General features: G+C 43.7%; 2 protein-coding genes across 2 annotated transcripts; both read left to right on the forward strand.

Moving 5' to 3' along the window:
- The first annotated feature begins 2,225 nt into the window (after positions 1 to 2,225).
- LOC120692122 (ARF guanine-nucleotide exchange factor GNOM-like) lies at positions 2,226 to 7,397 on the forward strand. Its single transcript, XM_039975353.1, has 2 exons — positions 2,226 to 3,087; positions 3,483 to 7,397. Exons 1-2 carry the CDS (start codon positions 2,350 to 2,352, stop codon positions 7,023 to 7,025), a joined length of 4,281 nt encoding a protein of 1,426 aa, XP_039831287.1. The 5' UTR covers positions 2,226 to 2,349; the 3' UTR covers positions 7,026 to 7,397.
- Positions 7,398 to 14,219: 6,822 nt separating this feature from the next.
- On the forward strand, positions 14,220 to 15,800 carry LOC120692123 (expansin-B6-like). The gene is made up of 3 exons (XM_039975354.1): positions 14,220 to 14,457; positions 14,529 to 14,638; positions 14,972 to 15,800. The coding sequence occupies exons 1-3, from the start codon at positions 14,280 to 14,282 to the stop codon at positions 15,503 to 15,505; spliced, it is 822 nt and encodes a 273-aa protein (XP_039831288.1). The 5' UTR covers positions 14,220 to 14,279; the 3' UTR covers positions 15,506 to 15,800.
- Positions 15,801 to 22,955: the final 7,155 nt, after the last annotated feature.

Below are 22,955 nucleotides of genomic sequence, written 5' to 3' on the forward strand. Positions count from 1 at the left end.
ATGCTATCCAACACATAGAATAAATTAGGCCCATTGGGTGGTTTCAAAGCTGGTTTTTCCATTTTGTGTAAAATAAAAAAACAAATTTAATAGAAATTATGGACAATTCATTTTAAATTATAAAAATATGAAACTAGTACAAACATATTTCTAAAAATGAAGCCTATATATTGGTCCTCTACTTGTCAATTATTTTGATCCAATTTATTCTATTTTAGTTATACCTATTATTTCTAATAAATAATAACCAAATAGAGCACCATAGACAGGTTAACATTATAAAACTTTTGGTACCAATTTTATATTTTTCAAATTATAATGAATTAGTTTCAAATTCTTGAAACAAATCAAAATTTTTATTTTTAAAAAATGAAAATACCTTTGAAACCACCCAAAGAGCTAAATTTTCCTTAATTTAATTAACAGTTAGATGTTCTCTATTATCTAATTTTATAGTTGAGGTTTGAAAACAGGACTATTATGAATTGGATTTTTTTTCCAACAAATTAGTGCACATGTCTTACAGTTGCTACTAGTTTATCATGAAAAAAGCGAGTTGCTAGCTCCTCAACGAGTATTTTTTTCATACGGTAAATCAAGACCTTCAATTCTTGATCTAACGATTTCCGCGTCTTTCCTCCTCCTGTCGGCAAGTCTTCTCCATCCGACTCACTCCTATCCTCCTACTAACTTGATCCTGTTCCCTGCCATAAGCTCGCATTGTCCCTCTTTATCCATTTCATTTTGCTACTCTACCCTCGATGCCTTAATCACACCCACACGTGATACCCCCCCCTTTGTGAAGTACACTAGGTTCAAAGCCCCTCTACTCTGACGGCGTTCATATGGCTGATAGTGAGATTCATTATTTTTTAAAGGAAAATTTGGATCTGTACAGATCCAATTTTTCCTTTTTTAAATTCTTGGAGCACATAAGGTCTGTAAATCAGTACAATATTGATTCACACAACAACAATGTAGAACAACAAACCTGCAACCCTCAAATTCAAGTTACGAAATAGAAAAAACCTAGCTACGCGAGGTTGTCAGTATGAAGAGTCCAACCCTGAGGATCAAACAAAACAACCATCTAGAAAAATGTCATCTAGCGCTAAGACACATATGTTAGTTCTCTTTTTTCATTAAGCTAATGCTAGAGCTTTTGATGAAATTTAGATGGCATTTTCTTTTGCCACTATTCCATCTAAATCCATACACGCCCCTCCATTGGTTAGTTCAATATGACTCCTCCTCGTATTTTATCTAACTACTATTTATTTAGCGATAGAAGAAGTGCACGTCAACTATAAGGTGCTTCCTATCTCATAACACTACCGCGCTTGTGCAGACGTTCGTAGGAGCTGAAATAGTCCGCATGATGTGAGCATCTTCTAAATTGAAAAAAAGAAGTTAGAATCAGCTTATGTTATAAACACTCCGTGATTGTTTTAATCTAATTTACAAAAAGATAGGTGAAATAATGATGAAAAGTCTTTTTTGAGGGCATATAAAAGATGAAAAAGTTGTTCACCAAACAAAAACCCACCCAGAACCCCCTTTTTAATCGAAAAGAAAATTGGGGAAAAAAGAAATCAAAACAGCCCAAACGACTGAGGCCCTGTTTAGTTCCAAAATTTTTCAAGATTCCCCGTCATATCATATTTTTAGACACATGTATAAAACATTAAATGTAGTTTAAAAATAACTAATTGTATAGTTTAGCTGAAAAATGATAAGATGAATCTTTTGAGCCTAATTATTATATAATTAAATATTAATTATCAAATAAAAAATGAAAGTAGTATAGTAGCCAAATTCAAAAAAATTCGCGAAATAAACACGCCGTGACTAGGGGTGTGTTTAGTTCATTTTGCAAAAACTTGTAAAGATGTAAATAGGGCATTTGAAGTATTAAATGAAGTCTATTTGCAAAACTTTTTGCATAGATGGGTTGTAAATCGCGAGACGAATCTAATGATGCTAATTAATCCATGTTTAATTAATAATTAGCGGATGGTTACTGTAGCATCACTGTTGCAAAACATGGATTAAGTAGGCTTATTAGATTCGTCTCGCGATTTACAGTCCATCTATGTAAAAAGTTTTGTAAATAGACTTCATTTAGTAATTCAAATTAGCAAAATTCCGTTTCACTTTAATGCGTTTACGGTTTTTTTGCGTTTATGTAAAGATAAGAGGGCTAGGAGTTCTTCCAGATCGAGCCCTTGGCTCGCCGTACTCCGAACCAGACCAGATCTCAACGTACTCCCTCTCAGATCCCAATTCCCAAATGCCCTCGCAGTCGTAGCTACACCCCGACCGGCCGACCCCGCGCGCTTGCTCGGATCCATGGGCGGGCTCAGAGCAGCGTCGCCGTCGGGCGCGGGTGCCGGAGCCGACGCGGGAGCGGGATCGGGCCCCGGGGCGCCACGCCTGGCGATGGCGTGCGTGCTGGCGTCCGAGGTCGCCACGGTGCTCGCCGTCATGCGCCGCAACGTCCGCTGGGCGGGCGTCCGCTACGGCGGCGGCGGCGGCGGCGCGGGCGACGACGAGCACCTCGACCACCCGCTTGTCGCGGGGCTCAAGGCCCTCCGCCGCCGCGCCGCCGCGTGGGCCCACGGCCGCTGGGCGGGCGTCGAGCCGCTCCTCTACCTCCGCCCCTTCCTCGACGTCGTCCGCTCCGACGAGACCGGAGCGCCTATCACGGGCGCTGCGCTCTCGTCCCTGCACAAGATCCTTACCCTCGACCTCGTCGAGCCCGGCGCGCCCGGCGTCGCCGAGGCCATGGGCGCCGTCGTCGACGCCGTCACGGCCTGCCGCTTCGAGGTCACCGACCCGGCGTCCGAGGAGGCCGTCCTGGCGCGAGTCCTGCAGGTGCTTCTCGCCTGCGTGCGCGGCCGCGCGGCGCCGGCGCTGGCCAACCGCCACGTCTGCGCGATCGTCAGTACCTGCTTCCGCGTTGTGCAGCAGGCTGGAACCAAGGGGGAGCTTCTGCAGCGTGTCTCCCGCCAGACAATGCAGGAGGTTATCCGCTGTGTTTTTGCCCGTCTTCAGGACATTGATGTCACCGTGTTTCCCGACGAGCAGGTATGATTCGAGCATTGTTATATCCATTACTATGTTTGCTATGCCATGAGCATGGAAAAATTTTCAATACCATTCCTCCCTCCGCTTGACAACTTTACTTGATATGCTTATGTGCACTGGTCCTAACTCGGATGTATAAACAAGTGAAATGGTTCTAGGATTATTCTATTTTCATAGTTTAACTAATTGTTTTCATCCTAGCAATATGACCACCTTGCACATACTGACAGTGTGACACAAAGATCCACTCTTACTTGCCTTTGCTAATCACCAGTAACTGTAAGGTATGCGGCATGTTAGTTTGGAAACAAGCTTTGTTAGTATAAACTTGCAAGGCTCATATGTTCCTATACCACATGAAATGTATTAATGTACTGTTAGCATTTCCTCTGCAGGCAAGTGGTTGCAATAACCGAGGTTTGGGAGCTGATGAGACGGAGAATGGGAAGAGTGATTTTGTGTGCTTGAACAGCTCTGGTGACGAGGTGGGGGATGGATCTGGAGTTGTGCAAGACAAAGCCATGATGGAGCCATTTGGAGTTCCTTGTATGGTGGAGATATTGCAATTCTTGTGCTCCCTCTTGAACATAGCAGAAGATATTGATGTGAACCCAAAGATGAATCCAATTGACTTTGATGAGGATGTACCACTCTTTGCTCTGGGGTTGATTAATTCAGCTATTGAGTTGTCGGCTTCGTCTATACACAGACACAAAAATCTGATGGCTTTTGTACAGGATGAATTGTTCCGCAATCTAATGCATTTTGGCTTGTCAATGAGCCCCTTGATCCTGTCGACAGTGTGCAGCATTGTTTTCACTCTCTTTTACCATCTGCGCCATGAACTTAAGTTGCAAATAGAGGCTTTCTTCTCATGTGTGATCCTAAGATTAGCACAGAGTAGATATGGTGCAAGTTATCAGCAGCAAGAAGTTGCCCTGGAGGCTCTAGTGGATTTTTGCCAGCAGAAAGAGTTTATGGCTGAGATGTATGCGAACATGGACTGTGATTTACAGTGCTCAAATATTTTTGAAGAGATAGCTAACCTTCTGTCTAAGAGTGCATTTCCTGTGAACAGTCCTTTGTCGGCCTTAAATGTGCTTGCTTTGGATGGTTTGGTTGCTGTCATTCGGGCAATGGCCGAGCGGAGTGTTAGTGCACCTCAACATCATGAGCAAACAGTGCCAGAAATAAGTGAATATTTTCCTTTCTGGCAGTTGAAGTGTGAGAGCGGTAATTATCCGGATCAGTGGGTTAAATTTGTTCACCAGCAAAAAAGCATCAAGAGAAAGCTAATGGTTGGTGTTGAACATTTCAATAGGGATAAAAAGAAGGGTTTTGAATACCTGCAAGGTGTTCATCTTTTGCCCGAAAAACTTGATCCGCACAATGTTGCTCTATTCTTCCGGTACACGCCTGGGTTGGACAAGAATCTTCTTGGGGACTACCTGGGTAATCATGATGAGTTCTCTATTAGGGTTCTTCATGAATTTGCTAGAACCTTTGACTTCAAGGAGATGAATTTGGATGCTGCCCTAAGGCTATTCTTGGAAACTTTCCGGCTGCCTGGTGAGTCGCAGAAAATACAGAGAATTCTTGAGGCCTTTTCTGAACGATACTATGAACAGTCACCCCAAATGTTTGTCAATAGAGATGCAGCTCTTGTGTTATCATATTCTGTAATCATGCTCAATACCGATCAACATAATGTGAGGGTTAAGAAGAAGATGACGGAGGAAGACTTTATTAGAAACAATCGCCGCATAAATGGAGGGAATGATCTTCCGAGGGAGTTCTTGAAAGAGCTTTATTATTCTATTTGCCGTAATGAAATCAGAACCATTCCTGAGCAAGGAGCTGGTTGTTCTGAGATGTCTTTCAGCCGTTGGGTTGATCTGATGTGGAGGTCTAAGAGAACATCAATGTATATTGCCTGTGATTCCTACCCCTTTCTTGATCATGAAATGTTCTCTGTCATGGCTGGACCGACAGTTGCTGCTATTTCTGTGGTCTTTGACAATGTTGATCATGTGGAAGTTCTTACAGGATGCATTGATGGTTTTCTGTCGGTGGCAAAACTGGCTTCATTCTATCACCATGATGATGTGCTGAATGATCTTGTTGTGGCACTGTGTAAGTTCACCACTTTGTTGAGCAGTTCCTACATTGACGATCCTGTAACAGCTTTTGGGGAGGATACCAAGGCTAGAATGGCAACAGAGGCTGTTTTCACTATAGCAACTACTTATGGTGATCACGTATGCAGTGGGTGGAGGAACATAGTAGATTGCATTTTAAGATTGCATAAGATAGGCCTTCTTCCTGGTCGCCTCACTGGTGATACATCTGATGATCAGGAATCCACTTCAGATTCGTTGCCCAGCAAGCTTGCTTCTTCATCTCCTCCTCAAGTTTTGCCAATTAGCACTCCTCGGAAAAGTTATGGGCTGATGGGGAGGTTCAGCCAACTACTGTACTTAGATGCTGAAGAACCAAGGTCCCAGCCAACTGAGGAGCAACTAGCCGCACAGAGGAATGCTTCAGAGACTGTGAAGAAGTGCCAAATAGGTACCATCTTCACTGAGAGCAAATTCTTGCAAGCTGATTCGCTCTCAAATCTGGCAAGAGCCCTCATTCAGGCTGCAGGCCGACCTCAGAAGATTACCAGCGCACTTGATGATGAAGGTGTAGCTGTTTTCTGCTTAGAGCTTCTAATTACTGTCACATTAAACAACAGAGACAGGATTGTTCTTTTGTGGCAGGATGTTTATGAGCACATAACCCATATCGTCCAGTCCACGGTGATGCCCTGCAATCTAGTAGAGAAGGCTGTTTTTGGTCTCTTGCACATCTGTCAGAGGTTGCTTCCTTATAAGGCAAACCTGGTAGATGATTTACTAAGGTCATTGCAGCTGATTTTGAAACTCGATGCCCGTGTAGCTGATGCCTACTGTGAGAACATTACCTTGGAAGTAACACGTCTTGTCAAGGCAAATGCGACCCATATTAAATCCCAGATGGGCTGGAGAACTATTATTTCCTTGCTCTGCATCACTGCGCGCCATCCTGACGCTTCTGATGCAGGGTTTGAAGCTCTGGTTTTTGTCATGTCAGAGGGAGCACATCTGTCACCTGCCAACTTCATCCTCTCTGTGGAGGCCTCAAGGCAGTTTGCAGAATCTCGGCTCGGATCTGCTGAAAGATCTAACCATGCTTTAAACCTAATGGCAGATTCTGTGAACTGCCTTACGCGGTGGTCACGAGAGGTTAGAGAAGCTGGTGGAGACGCAGACAGGATATTGGAAGGAATTGCAGAGATGTGGCTGCGGCTAGTGCAGGCTCTACGAAAGGTGTGCACGGATCAAAGGGAAGAAGTGAGGAACCATGCGTTGTTATCATTGCACAGATGCTTAGTAGTTGATGGAATATTAGTTTCATCTTCAACATGGTTGATTGCATTTGATATTATTTTCCAGTTGCTTGATGAATTGTTGGAAATTGCTCAGAGTTACTCACCAAAGGATTTCAGAAACATGGAGGTGTCTCTCTTGCATGCTGTAAAACTGTTATGCAAGGTGTTTTTGCAGTCACTTAAAGACCTCTCAGCGCAGGTCAGTTTTGGTAAGCTGTGGTTGGAAGTCCTTGACATGATAGAGAAGTTCATGAAAGTCAAAGTGAGAGGGAGGAGGACTGAGAAGTTACAAGAGGCTATCCCAGAGCTACTCAAGAACATACTGATGGTGATGAAAGCGAGTGGGGTCCTGTCAAAGGCAAGCACAGGTGAAAACAGTTTGTGGGAAGCAACATGGCTGCAAGTTAACAAGATTGCCCCCTCACTACAATCAGAAATTTTTCCTGATAATGAGGTTGACAGCACAACTGGTGAAGAAAACAAATTGGATACTCCAGCGCAATCTGACCAAAGCGCTGATCAATAGGTTATTACACATTCTCCCATACAGTCAAGTTAGTTGAGCTGCAGCTGGATCTTTCAAGGGAGGATTACCTTTCAATTTTTTTGTTCCAAAGTTATACACAAATGCGTGGCAGTGCTGTCAGGGAACATTAGGGAGAGTAAGCTGGTATATTGTAATATTCTTAGTTATATATTATTTTGTTACTGACAAGGTTGTTGGTTTTGGGCTTTATTGTTGCAACTCTGAAGTTGTATGATATGTATATCGTTGCACGATGATATGCGTTAGCCTTGGGGAATCGATGATTTTGGCTGTTCATTGTTATGATCACTCTGCACCTGTGTACTGTGAAAGATTGTTTATAGCAGTAGATCCGAGGGTTTTCCCTTGCTATCATCTGATCTTCTAAAACTTTCAATTGATATGCTTTTTAGCTATTTCATACAAGTAACTATGCTGGTCTATATGAATCTATTCACCTGTGAATGTGAAAAGGTTCCATGGAGATGCCCTTGTTTTCCTTTAGAGGCCAAGTAGGAAGAACAAGCAGCTGAGGGCATGCAAGGCTTCGTTACCCCTACTTTATTCTTTGTTTTTTTATGCGTACCTCCTGCATTCCTTGTTTCATTTCTAATCGTACTCATGTATAATATGCTCAATATAGGCATACTGCATTGTTGTTGAAATATGAAAGCATGCTATTATTTTTTGCCCTTACTGAAATTCTACTTATTTGCAGATTAAAATTTCAGAGTGGTTATTCAGAACAAACAGATCCAGTTTGCAAACTGAAGGATATATCAGACCTTTTTGGATTCAATTACCAGAAACTAGAATAGCCTGTATTGAATTTGTAGAAAGTTTTGCAGATCGGAAATGTGGTTTAATTTATTTAGGATGCAAAAATTCATCCTTTCTTAAGTGAATTAGAAGTATTTTGTTTTGTTTCCTTATGGTTCAGCAGATTCAAGCTTGTTTACATTCTTCGGAATATTAGAATCCTGCCTTGACCCTGGAACATGAAAAGAGAAATGTGTATGATCTAATCGCAAAGCTTTCTTTACATGCTCATCCAAAGGTAACATCTGGCCCAGTTTCATTAAAGCCTGCAGATATATGCATGACACAGCTAACTCCTTTCCTCAAAAAACGAAGAGGAACCAAAGCAGTTCTCTTAAAAAAAGAGAGGAACTACTGTGCTAAATCATTTTGGATTACTTATTTTTTGCAATCTGCTGATATGTGTTATGAATGCATTCTTAGCACTCTGAAGAAATAAGAACTTGAATGACATGTTGGTTTCGACAACCCTATGCCTACAGTTTTTACTATTGATCCTAGAAATGCAGGTGATGGTAAAGTTTTTATTAGTTAAGTATTTGAAGAGTGAAAGTTGTTCTTTGGTTCACTGTGGTTCAGTTGTGGGTGCAATTTTCCATGTCTATGAATTGAATGGCTAGATACCTATTTGTTGCAATCTGATTCATGTCAATCCTTAGGAAAGCGAAGTAAGAAACTTCTGTTGGCCAAGGATGCATCAAGGTACGTATGTTACACAAACATGCAATTGAATTTGACATTCAAGACACATCCAATCATGCCTGCTTTCCTGTCAGGAAACTGAAAGATGCACACACCTCTTTATTCACAAAAGTTATCCAGTGATGAATTAGCTGACAGTGATGCTAATTTTTCAGTTGGGCTAGCATGTCATGCGCCCAGAGATTCTGAAAATGAAATATCAGAACCTGTGGTTAAAATTCATCTTGTCAACCAGATCCTTGCACCATTATATTGATATTTCATTTCACGTGCAAATGTACAAAGGTACATTCCAATTATGAAAATGCAATCATATAGAGACAAGCGCATTAAGTTCAGCCTGACTCTGTAATCTACATCCATGCAATTCTACAAAATTGCCTTGCTTTCTTGATTGCCATTTTAGTTCTTTGTAAGCTGGCTTATTACTAATATTTCTGTAAATCTAGTTTCATGGATTGATGGTCAATTAGGTGTTCCCTTTTAGGTAAAGACAGTCACCAGTCAGTTTATACTTGCATCTATATTATACTGCGCCCATGCTCGAATCAGTATATTAGTTGCTGCCTCAACAGAGACTACAACCGTGTTCCTAACTGCATACTCTTTCTGGTTTGAAGCAGGTGGCTAGCGTTTGTGCTCTACAGGCGCAAGCGACTGGTGCTTGCGTCGACCCTTTGGTTGGGTCACACGCTGAGCTCCCACTCCCTAGTCCCTACAGGTAGGCATGCACCTGGATTTTGTTTGCGTGTTCTGGTTCTACTCCATGTTGGCCCTGTTCTGTTTGCTGGTACCAGGTCTGTCTTATTGGTACCAGGGCAGCAGAGTTTTTTTTTTTTTTGCTGGCGGAGTTGCATGCCGGGCAGTATAGGAGCCTGTGAGGCTGTGATTCTCCCATAGTCGCATTTGTGATTTACCCGCGTGTTCCAACTTCTCAGAACATGATGAGGTAAGAAAGCATCTCTACATTTCCAGAGTTGGCAGCAGCGATTATATCTCAGAAGGTGACACTGCAGAGCCCTACAAGTACAAGGAAATATGTATCCCACAAGGGGAACTGAATCAACGCATTCTCTGTGTAGCACCAATCTGGCATTCGTTCGATCTACATCAAATTTGTCGCTCTCCCTCCCTACCCCGCTGGCAGATTGAAAACCCAGACCAGCTAGGGATGCATTCTGGGTCAGCGACTTTAGTTCATTTCTCCCCCTTAATTATGTGACATGCCGTTTTAGTTCATTTTAGCTATTTTTTTTGAATAAATATTTTAGCTAGTTATATGGGTCGATCCAAGGACCCAAAACAAGTGGAACTTGCACCTCCCTGCTCCCAGCAGAGCAGACATGATGCAACAGAAGTGAAGAGGTGGGTGTGTCTTGGAGTGGAGCACGGCATATGCCCTGTCCTGTTTGGGAATAACTTGGGATGCGGCGCTCAACTTAGGCAATTCAATTCAGACTCGACTTGTACTCCCTCTGTTCTAAATTATAAGTCATCCCAAAAATCTTGGAGAGTCAAAAATTTTCAAGTTTAACTAAATTTATATAACAAGATAATAACATTTACGATACCGATTAAGTATCATTAGATTCTTTGTTAGTTATATTTTCATAGTATATTTATTTGATGTCATAAATTTTTGTGTTTCTCTCTATAATTTTGGTCAAATTTTGAGATGATTTGACTTTCCAAGATTCTTGGAATGACTTACTCTCTCCGTTTCAAATTATAGATCATTTGACTTTTTTGACATCAAGTTTGATCATTCGTCTTATTCAAAAAATTTGTGCAAACATAGTCAAAATTAAGTCACTCTTAAAAAACTTGTATTGATAAAGCAATTCACAACAAAAAAAGTGATATTTTGCATAAATTTTTGAATAAGATGAGTAGTCAAATTTAGGGTTGAAAAAGTCAAACGACCTATAATTTGGAACAGATGGAGTATATTTGTACATATAAAAAGTGCGTGGTGAACTCATGAACCTATGCCCGTGCAGTAAAACTAAGCGCATGTGCTTGAGCTGCTAACACAAAATTGGTGCTGTGCTTACACTAGCTTCCATTCCGGCTTGTCTTGAAGGCGGATGCACTTGGTTATTTCCTTGAATTCCTTCCCCTGAAGCTATTTGCAGTATCAGATACGGAGGTAATATACTCATGTACTACTTCTAAAATATAAGCTCAGAAAGGGAAGGTTAGGAGCCATGTGAGGTTTGCGTAATCACGAGGCTAGTGCCTCATCATTGGATTGACTTTGGGTACGTCCTGCACGGTTGCGCCCAGCCACCCTCCCAACTCTCCGTTGACTCTGGCTGCGTTTGCAGCCGTGCCGGCGTTCCCCGGCCCGGCCTCGCGGTCGCGTGCGGCCGGGTGACTTGGGGGACGTCCCTTCCGTTTCGCTTGCGCACGCACGCGGCGGCACGGGCCGCACGCTTGCTGCGTTACGCTAGCCGCCGCCGCCGCCGCGTACGCCACACGTGAGCGACGCCGGCCGCGCCGCGCCTGCGGACAACGGTGATCCTCCTCCGCGCCGCGGCGCTGGCTGCACGCGACATCATAAGCGGAACAGTTGTCGTTGCCACGGTGTAGGATTGTGTGGGGGTCCGTTTTAGCCGCACATATATACTCCTATAGTATTTGCAAGTAGCCTGGAACATTTTCGTACAATTTGAAAAGTCCGAACAAATGATAAATATGCTACATGCAAATATTTTGCTGAATACATACTGTGGGCACCATTGCACATTATTTTTCTTTTTTTTTCGGCGGGTAAACCATTGCACATTCTTCTTTTATTTATCAGACAAAAAACCATTGCGCATTCTCAATGGCCCCTAGCTTAAGAGAGTCAGGGTCAGATGTCCAAGACGTCGAGGAGAAGCCTAGCCTGGCGCGCGGTCTTGTTTTCCGCGTCTGCAGTTTCACGGCGTCCTCTCTGTAGGAAACGGGTAGGCTACGCTAGCATCACTACCGCATATACCTAAGATACTTGCGAGTAGAAGATCAAAGATCGTTACCACTAGACGCACAGCGCAGCGGAAGAAGTCGCGCGTCGATGTAGAGGAAGTAGTCGATCACGTCCCACGAACCGAGCTCCTCGTACTTGATCCCAGCAGCCGATCAGCGCAGCAGTCGTAGCAGCGCCTCCACGGAGTCCACACGTACGGGGATGAAACGCCGGGCGTCGGTGTGCTAGCACCACACGCACGGCAAGGGCGGCGGCCGAGAGAGAGAGGGAGGGGCGGCGGCTAGGGAGGTGGCGCAGCTCTCAGGGTTTCGCCACCTAGCCCCTCCCTCGTATATATAGGGCGTACTAATGGGCTTCTATCTCATAGGCCCATTAGTAACCCTAATTCCTCTTGGATCAATATCCTTTTGGGCCTTTAAACCGTATTGTGATGATGGGCTCTTGGGCATATCACCAACACTCTCCTCGTTTCACACTACGTACTGCACGCCTCTGTAAGTTAGTCGCACATAACTACCGCATAGTTCGCGTTGTGTGGCTAGCACAACCGTAAAGGAACAAATAATACGGCTATTGTGACACATCCGCCGAGTTAAAACGCTTAATTAAGCGTAACCGTCATCATCCGAACGCATCAGGTGCATTAGCTTAATTAAGTGTAACTTGACAGGCTGCTTTCAACCCACAGGCCGACCGAAACACACCAGAAGTTTCGCACGAAGGCGAGCGCAGAAGGTACCAGCACGATACAATCTTATAAAAATAGCAAAATATATTAAGATTTTTACAAACAGCTTTAAATTTAAAATTTACAAAAGATATGACAGCACGGAAGATAATCTAACTTACAGAGCATTTTTACTAGAGAATAAATAAAACAAACTAAATAAGCCGAGGACTACCGAGACGTGAAGACAAGGCGCCACATCGAGCCCACCGATGGGAAACCTAGTTAGCTCCTATACCTGAAACAGGGTTTAGGGCCAAGGGGAAATGGAGAGCTCGTGAGGTAGAGAGGAAAGGAGAGAAAACGGTGTAATAACATTTGGGAACAGTCACATGACCCAAAACACGTGATATAAAATTTTAGGTCCGGACTATCCGGGTGAAAATCCGGAGTATCCGGATACATCCGGAGTTTCCGGGTCTATACCCGAAGTTGTCCCCGAAATGTTAAAAATCCGGAGTATCCATACCCGGAGTTTTTCCCGGAGTGTCCCAAATTCGGAGTATCCGGGCTTATACCCGGAGTCTCCGGGTCCGACAGCATTTTTTTCTACCAAGAACAGAAATCCTCATGATGGAAAAACTAGCCCACCAAAATTGAAACCCTTTTGAATCCTAGTTCAAGGATGCATAAGGAGATGATTGACCAAAGGAAATCACTTAGAACCTCCTAGAAAGATAGATCGGGCCGGCACAAGTTGGAGTACCTTGAACGAGCTTTTCCCCGCGCAAAGAACTTGAAACCCAGGACTTCCCGGGGAGGAACATGTGGAGAAGAAGGTGATCCTCGCCATCTTGAAGCCTTCTTGGCCTTGAGCTCAAGTTGGAGTGGAGGATTTGGGGTTTAGGGCTCTAGGGAGAGGGAGAGCACTTGAGGGAGAGAGTGAGGGAGGGAGTGGACATGAGAGAGGGAGAGAGTGACGTGAGAGAGTGAGGGTGAGCGTGAGGGAGTGAGGAATAGAGAAGAGCTGATGTTTTAACATTTGGAAACAGTGCAAGAGCTAAGACACGTGATATAGAAACTCCAGGTCCGAACTATCCGGAAACAAATCCGGAGTATCCGGGTAATTCCGGAATATCTGGGTGCAAACCCGGAGTATCCGGGTTTCCCCGGCTCCAGAAAATTGTACTGAACTTGAGTCGATTTTTGGTGACTCGATTTGTACCCGAAAGATTAGGTTTCTAATTAACTAATTAAGCCCGTGATTAGTCTTGATTATAGGTGATTAACACGTGAGGTTTTACAGCTACGATGATTGCTTCCCATGACCCAAAGGTCGGATATAACGTCCAGGTCGTGGCGTCGACCTGCCGCCCGTCCGGTTTTCCCTTGCTTCTGTCCGTTTTGTCCCTTTTCCTAGGCTTCGCAAGAATGGGGTATGTCAGAGAAATGTCGAATTCAGATGCAACAATAATACAGATTTGTCCCTTTTCTGAGAGAAACTGACACTACTGCTAATATATATACAATCGTAGTTCCTTTATTAGATAATAATAAAGAAACGTTCCAAATTGAGCACCATAAAAAAAATTTATCGAATACACAAGAAAGTCATATACCTTTTGATTAAGATAGAAGAAGTTCTACACAACGCGCAAGTCCCCCTCGGCGATGATCAAATTCAAGATTTACATATGTAGCCTTGAGATAGATAGTCAAAACAAAAGATGAAAACCCCCCAAGCAGATTCCTGCTCTGCCGATCATCGGCAGGCCATGGTGGGTGTACGGTCCGAGCGTACTACACATCCGTAGCAAGCCACATAACCGCCAGGGCGTGATCGCATTTTGTAACGGCGAGGTCGCTAGCCGCGCACTCCATTTCGCCCGGTGGCCATGTGACCTTGCACCTCCCACACGGCACGCCCCCGTCGTGCTCGACGAGGCCGCCGGCCGGCGACTGATCGGTCTGCTCACCCAGCCCCCGGCTTTCGGCCCCTCCGCCTATAAATGCACCGGCGATGTCGTCCCTCTCCGATCCATCAACGTAACCGAACACACACACACACACACAACATATATACGATCAAGCTGGGATGATGGCTGACGCTGTGATCGTCTCCTCCTCCAAGGTTGCTGCTGCGGCACTCGCCGTCGCGCTGTACGCCGTGCTTGCCTCGTACGGCGCCGAGGCCGCGAAGCCCGGCGGCGGCTGGCTCCCGGCCAAGGCCACCTGGTACGGCGCGCCCAACGGCGCCGGCCCCGACGACAACGGTATGCACGACACTTGCTTGTTGCTTTTTCGCCGTCCCATTGTGTGAGTGTCCGACGTGTCGTGTCTGCAGGCGGCGCGTGCGGGTTCAAGAACACCAACCAGTACCCCTACATGTCCATGACGTCGTGCGGGAACGAGCCCCTGTTCAAGGACGGCAAGGGCTGCGGCGCTTGCTACCAGGTACTCTCTCCATTTCAAGTATGATAAATATATTTTCATATGCCACAATGATCAAGGAAATCATGTTTGCTTATCAATCTCATAAATGCAATATAGATTTTTTGTTGGTCATCCAATATTTTAACTAGGAACTTCTCGTTTCTAGTGTTATTTATTACCACAATCCATACCAATAGCAAATATATCATTTTTGAACATTTGAAATTTTGAAATATAGCTATCAAAAATGGATGGAGGGAGTACTACTGTCGTCTGTACTCCAGCTAGCGATCCAGAACCATTCAGTCTAACCTGCACAGCAATCATTAACCATTCGATCAATTTGAAACCCAGATACGGTGCCTGAACAGCACCCACGACGCGTGCTCCGGCCGGGCGAAGCGCGTGATCATCACCGACATGAACTACTACCCGGTGGCCAAGTACCACTTCGACCTCAGCGGCACGGCGTTCGGCGCCATGGCCAAGGCGGGGCTCAACGACAAGCTCCGCCATGCCGGCATCATCGACATCCAGTTCCGGCGGGTGCCCTGCAACTACAAGGGCCTGACCGTCAACTTCCGCGTCCAGGTGGGGTCCAACCCCAACTACTTCGCCGTGCTGGTGCAGTACGCCGGCAAGGACGGCGCCGTGGTGCAGGTCGACCTCATGGAGACGGACGGCGCCACGGGGCGGCCGACGGGGGCGTGGACGCCGATGCGCGTGTCGTGGGGCGCCGTGTGGCGGCTGGACACCAACCGCCCCCTGCGGGCGCCCTTCTCGCTGCGCATCCGCAGCGACTCCGGCAAGACGCTGGTGGCCGACAACGTTATCCCGGCCGACTGGAAGCCCATGACCGACTACCCATCCTCCGTCCAGTTCCCCTGAAACCGCAAGCGATCGTCCCAAATTGAAGCATTCATTGTTCGCCCGATACCCGAGCATTGTTTAGTTTTGTTATTGTATTTGTACGTGCGTGCGTGCGTTCGTGCCTTGAGATGCGTGGGAGATTTGGAGGAGGCAACGTGAGTGATCTCCCCGCCCACGATCGCTAGTTTGAACGAAATATACCATGCTGTGTAGTGTATGTAACCATATATATATATGTATATATATATATGTATATACTCCGTACATGTCAAGTAGGGAGTTGAAGAAAATACTACAAAATCAAGTTGGCAAACATGCACGCAAGATCTCTTGTTCACACGTACATCTTTCCTCGTGCATTCTCTGCACCAGGAAAGTGGCCACATCACTCCTAATTTCTCAACCGTCGGATCGGCCAATCCAATGGCTAGGAACAGATTGTGGCGGAACCACCCAAAATAAATTGGGCCCGAGTGCGCTAATCATTGTTGCTAGGTAACTCTGATCTAACTCAAACTTTGACCGTGGTTCCTCGAGTAAAGTCTCGATTAAAGCCACACAATCCGGGATTGAACAAACAACAACTCACATGAAAGCGAGCCCAGAGAGTACAACACAGAACATTTCTTACAACTCAGAGTCGCAGCGGAATTAAATTTATTACAAACCAGTTCAGAATTGTAAAGTACTACAGAGTTTTTAAACTACTACCGTTCATCAGAGTTTCATTATTCAGTGGAAGATTAAAGTACGACAACTAGCGATAGATAAGATGCCACGATGAAGCCCGTACGTAACATCACTCAGCAGGAGGGGTATCAGCGCTCGCTGAGGGACCGTCCCACTCAACTGACCGACCCGGCGGCACAGTAAAGGGCCAAGTCGAACCCGCAATCATTTCTCAAAGTTAGTACCTGAAAAATAGTGTCACAAGTAAGGCTGAGCAACTAATACTTAGCAAGGCTTACCCGTCACCGGATATACATAGTCCGTTATCTAGACATGCAAGGCTTTGTAAAGCTCTAGGTTTATTTTGCTGAAAAACAACAAAGAGTAGGTCCTTAATTTCAAATTTTATCTTTCAGATTCTATGTTGATTAACCATTCTAGATAATCACTTATCTCTAAACATGTATGGTAGTAAAGCATTAATCATACAATAGAATTAATCATCAACATGTTCCACTTGTTACTCTATGTGACCCACTTGTTACTCTATGTGACCGAAATTGTTAAGCAGTCTCAAACCGTGAGAGGCGAACGATTCGAATCGAATTTGTTAACCTAGCCATGTGAACCTAACACACACGTATGAGAAACTATGCCACCCACACGACTTTTCCCCTTTCTTTCCGGTCCGTGGACCCGGGTCATTCCCTCGACTACAGAGTCCGACCACTCTGCAGCCGCATGTCGCGACCATCCTGAACCAACATTCAGAAGAGGATGAATGATCATTCCACTCGCCGGTCCAATCAGATACTTAAGCTTACCGATTACCATATTTCTGGGCATGTGGCTAGTACATTCAAAAACTTAACGAAATGTACCATACACCGCGACCTTAACATCCTTTCACTACACAGACGGGGTTTCACAAGTACCACAACCCCGTCCGTCATCCTTACATTATTGCAGAATGTAAAAGCACGCAACTCCTATAATCTCGCGAGTAGCAAAAAACTACTCAACTTTTATCGGTCCTAATTATAGCCAATCATCTAGTCGAGATAACCCGGATAAACATTGCATAGGAACCTAGAAACATGCATCTAAGGTTACAAACAACGCTTGAAAACTTAAATGCGCAAATAAAATTATTAAAACAATATATATTGAATAAATAGGCTAAAATATTAGAATTAAATGCATCAGGGCTTGCCTTCTTGGGCACTTGTTGACACAAAAATTAACACACTGGAATTCTAGGGCAAGTGTTTGCCAAGCACGGAAAAGTCAACCAAGCGTGCCAGTCAATTTGACCTGAAATTGATAAGGGAGAAAACAAAGTCAAATTCGAGAGCGTATCGGCTGGGATTCCAAATATCTCTCAGATGGGCGTATCGGCAAGTTTTGCCGATACTATAGACGATAAAAGAATATTAAATACAAGCGCGTAGTAAAGAGCGCATCGGCAGAATCAGCCGATACACTAAATGACAAAATTGGCTTCGAATAGCCGATCGTGCATGTATGACAAGATCTAAGCTACGAATGTGTAACTTAGATGATGTGAAGCTAAAAACAGATCTAAACCGGCTCTTGAGATAACAAAAGTGTCACTCCAAAACCTAAAGCCGATCTAGTATGTTTTTAGATGTGATAATGGCCAAAAAGCGTAGGAAACCTACAAATCTAGCCGATATCGATATTTGGTGAATAAATCTAGATGAGACGACAATGATGCGCTCGGAAGTTAAAGCATAGATAAACTCGATAACTTTTGAATAGATTTGAACGAAGCCACAGCGATGCGCCCGGTAGCTAAAGCTCAAATATACTCGGTAAAACAAAAACTCACCAGCAAATCAAGTCGCTCGAATGTGGGGCGTCCTTGATCAACTTGAAAGAACTCGTCGAAAAAAGAAGAGAAAAGACGAAGTCGCCGAATAAGTGCAAAAGAATTGTAAAGTTTGTTGTATTGGATGTGTATCAAGTTTTTCCGGTCCCTTACAACTGATATATATAGCCTAGCGCTATCAAGTCCTAGCCGATTACGGCAAACATTACTTGACTTAAAAGAAAAGACTATCTAAAGATAAACTACTTTAAATACTACAACCGAATCATCAAGATTCTCGTAGAGTCCGGATCCTCTCCTCCTCTCTTGACTTCATCGGCAACTCTCCATCGGACGGATACTAGAGCTAGTGGATCAGCATCTTCAAAGCATATTCTTCTGGCCCATCGGACGGACTCCATCGGCCGATTGCAAAACTGTGCAACTTTTGGTTTCTTCTAAATCGGCCACCTCCTCTTCACAAAAATCACCTTCCTTAACACGTGTCAAAAAACGGTGTCAACAACACTGCTAGCCTTTGGCTCTTCTGGACTTTGGCCCATGTCTTGATTCAAGTCAGTTAAATTCAAAGAGGCACTCTCTGGAGTGGATTTGTTGGCATGAATCAATTCGTAATCTCCGTCGGACAAATGTATGCACTCTATATGCATGCAGAGATGACATTTGTTACAACACGCTATAAATTAATTCTTTCCTTCACTATAAAATTGTAATCAAACAAAATATGTAATTTCAGTGGTAAACTTGTTTATTCAATTTACAGGGCAATAGTTCATGGAATAGTTACTTTGTTTACTTTACTTCATAAAATGCGTTGGGTGGAAGTTATTAATTTTCAGATTAGAAACAAAAGTTGTAGACATAATTTGATGCTGAAAATTTTACACATGACAGAATATATACTTTAAAATTTACAGTAAACATTTCAGGTAATAAGAGCAAGATATCTAATCATGAAAAATTCTTAAATCAAAATATGCTAGAATCAAACTAATTTTGTAAAGAATGATGTGCATGGATTCTGGACCTCAAAATTTTACATGAACATACATGATATTACATGTATTGTAATTTGTCCAGTATTAATCTAAGCATATATCAGGAGATATAAATTCGACAATTTAATAATTAAGCTATCAAGTTTTATTTCTACAGGGAGTTCTACAAAGTTTCTGTGTACTAAACTTTTAACAAAGCTTAACTTAGACCTAGATATACTTCAGTAAAAATATGGAGCATTATAACAAAAATTACAATTAATAGTGGATAAATCTAATTGTAAGCATGCATAATTATTCGAAAAATAAACTATCAAGTAAACCATGAAAAACTTTTTGTATAGCATCTAGATACATAGATTAAGCATGGACACAAATATCATAAGCATTCATGCATGAATTTGACTAGAACAAAAATAATAATTCTAGCTATGGTATAGTCTGCATAAAATGTAACTACAGTTCTGCACAATCAATGGGTCTCAAATTTTACAGGTGTGATGATATGACCAAATGGTAGAACCACAAATATTTTCAAATTTTTCTAAGCACAGGAACTATTTATTACAATAAAGACCTACTTAATATGGATTAAATCAAATATATAGCTACACAGATCCAAAAATTTCCAAACCTGTGCAGTACTAAGATTCTAGTAATATAAACTCATGGAAAACGTTTCAGACACAGTAATTTAATATTTTTACCGAAAATAATACATGAAGTACACTAGTAGATCTGAAAATCTTCAGGTTCTCAACTAGTTACAGATATCCAATTGTGCTCAATTTTTTACCATATGCTAGAAATAGTATGAGACACGTCTCAGCCAAAAATCATCTAGAGTTAATGAGTACAACTCCTAGAACAATTATTCTCTATTTAATCTTGCATTTAACCTAAAGATAAAAATATCCAGAATCTGTCCATGGGTTTGTGTACAAATTTGTAGATCTTGTTACAAGAATTCTAGAACATTTTATTTTGCATTTTTCCCATTTTTCTACAATTTATTAAGAATTTTTAAAGTTCAAAGCATGAGATTCAAAAGTTCATGCTACTTTTTCGTTTTAGCCCCTGGAAACTTACAATTAAGACCCTAATACTATTTGGTTCCTTGCAATGAGGTCCCTGGCCGACGGGAGCTCGGGAAATCCGGCTCGATTTCGGCGAGGCTCGGCGCTGGCGGCGAGGGCTAAGGGGCGGAGGAGGAAGAGGAGTCCCTGGCGAACCTTTTGGTGGCCGGGGTTGGGCTTGGAGTGGTCAGAGGAGGGGGCTTAGCAGTGGACCAGGCGTGGCGGAGGAAGATGCCCTGCTCCGGCGAGCTCGGGCCGGCGTGGGAAAGTCCAGCAGCTCCACTGGAGCTTGAGGAAGGTGGGAGGGTTCTCGGCCGGGGCAATGTAGGGGCGGAGGGGTCTCGTCATTGGCGGGGCAGGGCTCGCCGACGATGGAGGTGATGGCGGAGCGGCGGAGGAGGCGTGTACGCGCGAGGGAAGACCGGGGGCGGTATTTATAGGCTCGGACCCTTAAGGGCGAAGCGAGAGGCGTCTGGGAAAGGTTGATTCAGGCCTGGAGACAGTCGCCCGGCGAGGTGACGGCGCTGGTGGCCTCGGCGACGGCGGGCGGGCAGCATGGCGGCTCCTGAGCTGGCCGGGACACGCCTCCTGCAGGGGAGAAACCCAGGGCGGAGCAGATTTGGCAAACCCAGGGGCGCTGGGGCCACTTGGCCGCCTGCGCGCGCCATGGACGGCGTCTACCGGTGGCGTACGGCGCCGGAGAGAGGGGGAGGTGTGGGGGGAACATAGCAATAAGGGCCTTTCTGTGAATTCCAAAAAATCTAGGGACCGATGTGTAAAATAAAATTATCTCTATCTTACTGGACTCAAATGAAAAACTTTTGAATACCAATTTTGTGTAGTTTTTTAAGATCTACAACTTTTGTTTCAGGAACTTTTTCATTTGAGCTTCAGTTTTTAAACTATTTTATAAATTTCATAATGCATAAAAGAGCCTTAAGTTTCACTCAATTTTTAATTGAATTTGGATGAAAAAACTATTAGGCACATGTTACTAAAGGTACTAAAATCAGCCTACCATTATTTTTGTAACTCATTTGTATCATGATTTGAGTTTAAATAAAGGATGGCCACATGAGTTATTCAAAATTGTGAGTTTGAATTTAAATTAACCTTTACTACTTGATTTAATTCCTTGCACTCTCATTTATATGGTCATTTAATTTGCTTTGCTTAATTTTGCCTTTTAAACACTTAGGGTGTCACACAGATGGAGATGTAAATTTTGCAAAAGAATACCTTAAACTTTAGTGAAATCAATCCACAGTCCATAAATAGCAATTTTGTAAAAGAGCCCCCAAACTTTGTGAATATAAATTATACAAAAGACCCTCTAAATTTTAACGAAACGACACACACTCTATATATGGCAATCTTATGAAAAAAAACCTCCTAGACTTTGGCAAAAACCAATCTGCACTCCAAAAACACCAAATTCACAAATCCCCCAGACATTTGCGAAACCAACCCTCTTAATTTGTATCGGTCACGGGTTGAATCATCTCCCACATTTACACACTGCATATACCACAATATTGACACCTATGATGACTGCCACATACAAGCATTCTCGCTAAGGACACATGGACGACCCATAGACATATTCAACAGTTTAACAACCCAATCAAATTTGATAGAGCCCGCAACAAAACTTTACAAGCGCGTGGGGGCACCAACGGCGCAGCATTTTTCTAGTTCATACCTGTTACTGAGTTACTAGCCCAGGTAAGGTGCGTTATCGGTCGTTTTGCTCCGCCGCTCGGACCAGCAGCGAAGCAAAATGGTCGACGGCGCACCAAGGCCGTACTCCTTCATCTCGTTCTTGTACCGCACCGTATTGAGCATATCAATGTTGGCCCCGAATGGAAGTGTCATCACCGCGGGGTTAAGGTAAACGATATAGACATGTTTCGAAATAAACACTTTTTTTTACTTGTCGACATTTTTAGAAAAACTGAGCCTGAAACAAAGCTGTGAACCTTGATTACATCCCATATGGCGTGGGACGATGCGTTCGCCTCAAACTGAAGAGTGTCAAAACAATTAGAGTTTAAAAACAGGTAGCCGTTTAGTACCAGACAGCTAGACAGACTGACTGGTACTAAGTGCACGTGCACTTAATACCGACCAGATGATACCGGGTGGGGAGCCGGTACTTACATGGGGTTCCTGTCCGGTACTAATAACCTTTTCCTCTAGCAGTGTTTGGATTAAAGCATTGGACCTCGTTCATAAGAATTTGGAGGATTTCTGACAAGGGGTCTCTCACCTCACAGAATAATTTTGCTTGGGTCTATCTGTAATTGTAACCCCCCGGTGTTCCGTATGTTTACCCCGTCGGTTCCTCTGTTTTTGTGTGACCCACAATTCTATTCTTTAATTTGCACTTGCATACCTACTAAAATCCTGCGTTTCTTCAATTTCCATGCTCGGAAGAGGTTCTAATAGGTATTAGTAACCAAGGTCCAAGGACCAGTATCTAAGCAGCATTAAAAGAAAGTCAGCTCAGAGTTTATGCCTCGCATGATCTAAAGCTAGCTTATATATGATGGCTTTTCCGTCACATTTGCAGCAGCTGTATGTTGCAGCTACCACCATATCACACTTCTTAAATGGGCAACCATACGCGAGCGACCATACATGCACCTATAGAATATCCGAACGGAATATTTGTTGTTTTCAAGTTTAGGTCGGTAATTAACTTCGTACGTGGTGGCACATCGTCCTTTTTTTTGGTTTGGAAGACATCGTCTCTGTTAGTTGCACACATGTCGGGTGCGCTAATGAGTAACACGGCGGCACGTCGGGTGCGAGGATGAGTGCAAGATCACGGGTACGCTGAATTTGCCATCCCTTTTGCGACCAAGCTACTT

This window comes from Panicum virgatum, chromosome 9N, assembly GCF_016808335.1.
Source record: "Panicum virgatum strain AP13 chromosome 9N, P.virgatum_v5, whole genome shotgun sequence".
NCBI classification, from domain to species: Eukaryota; Viridiplantae; Streptophyta; class Magnoliopsida; order Poales; family Poaceae; genus Panicum; species Panicum virgatum.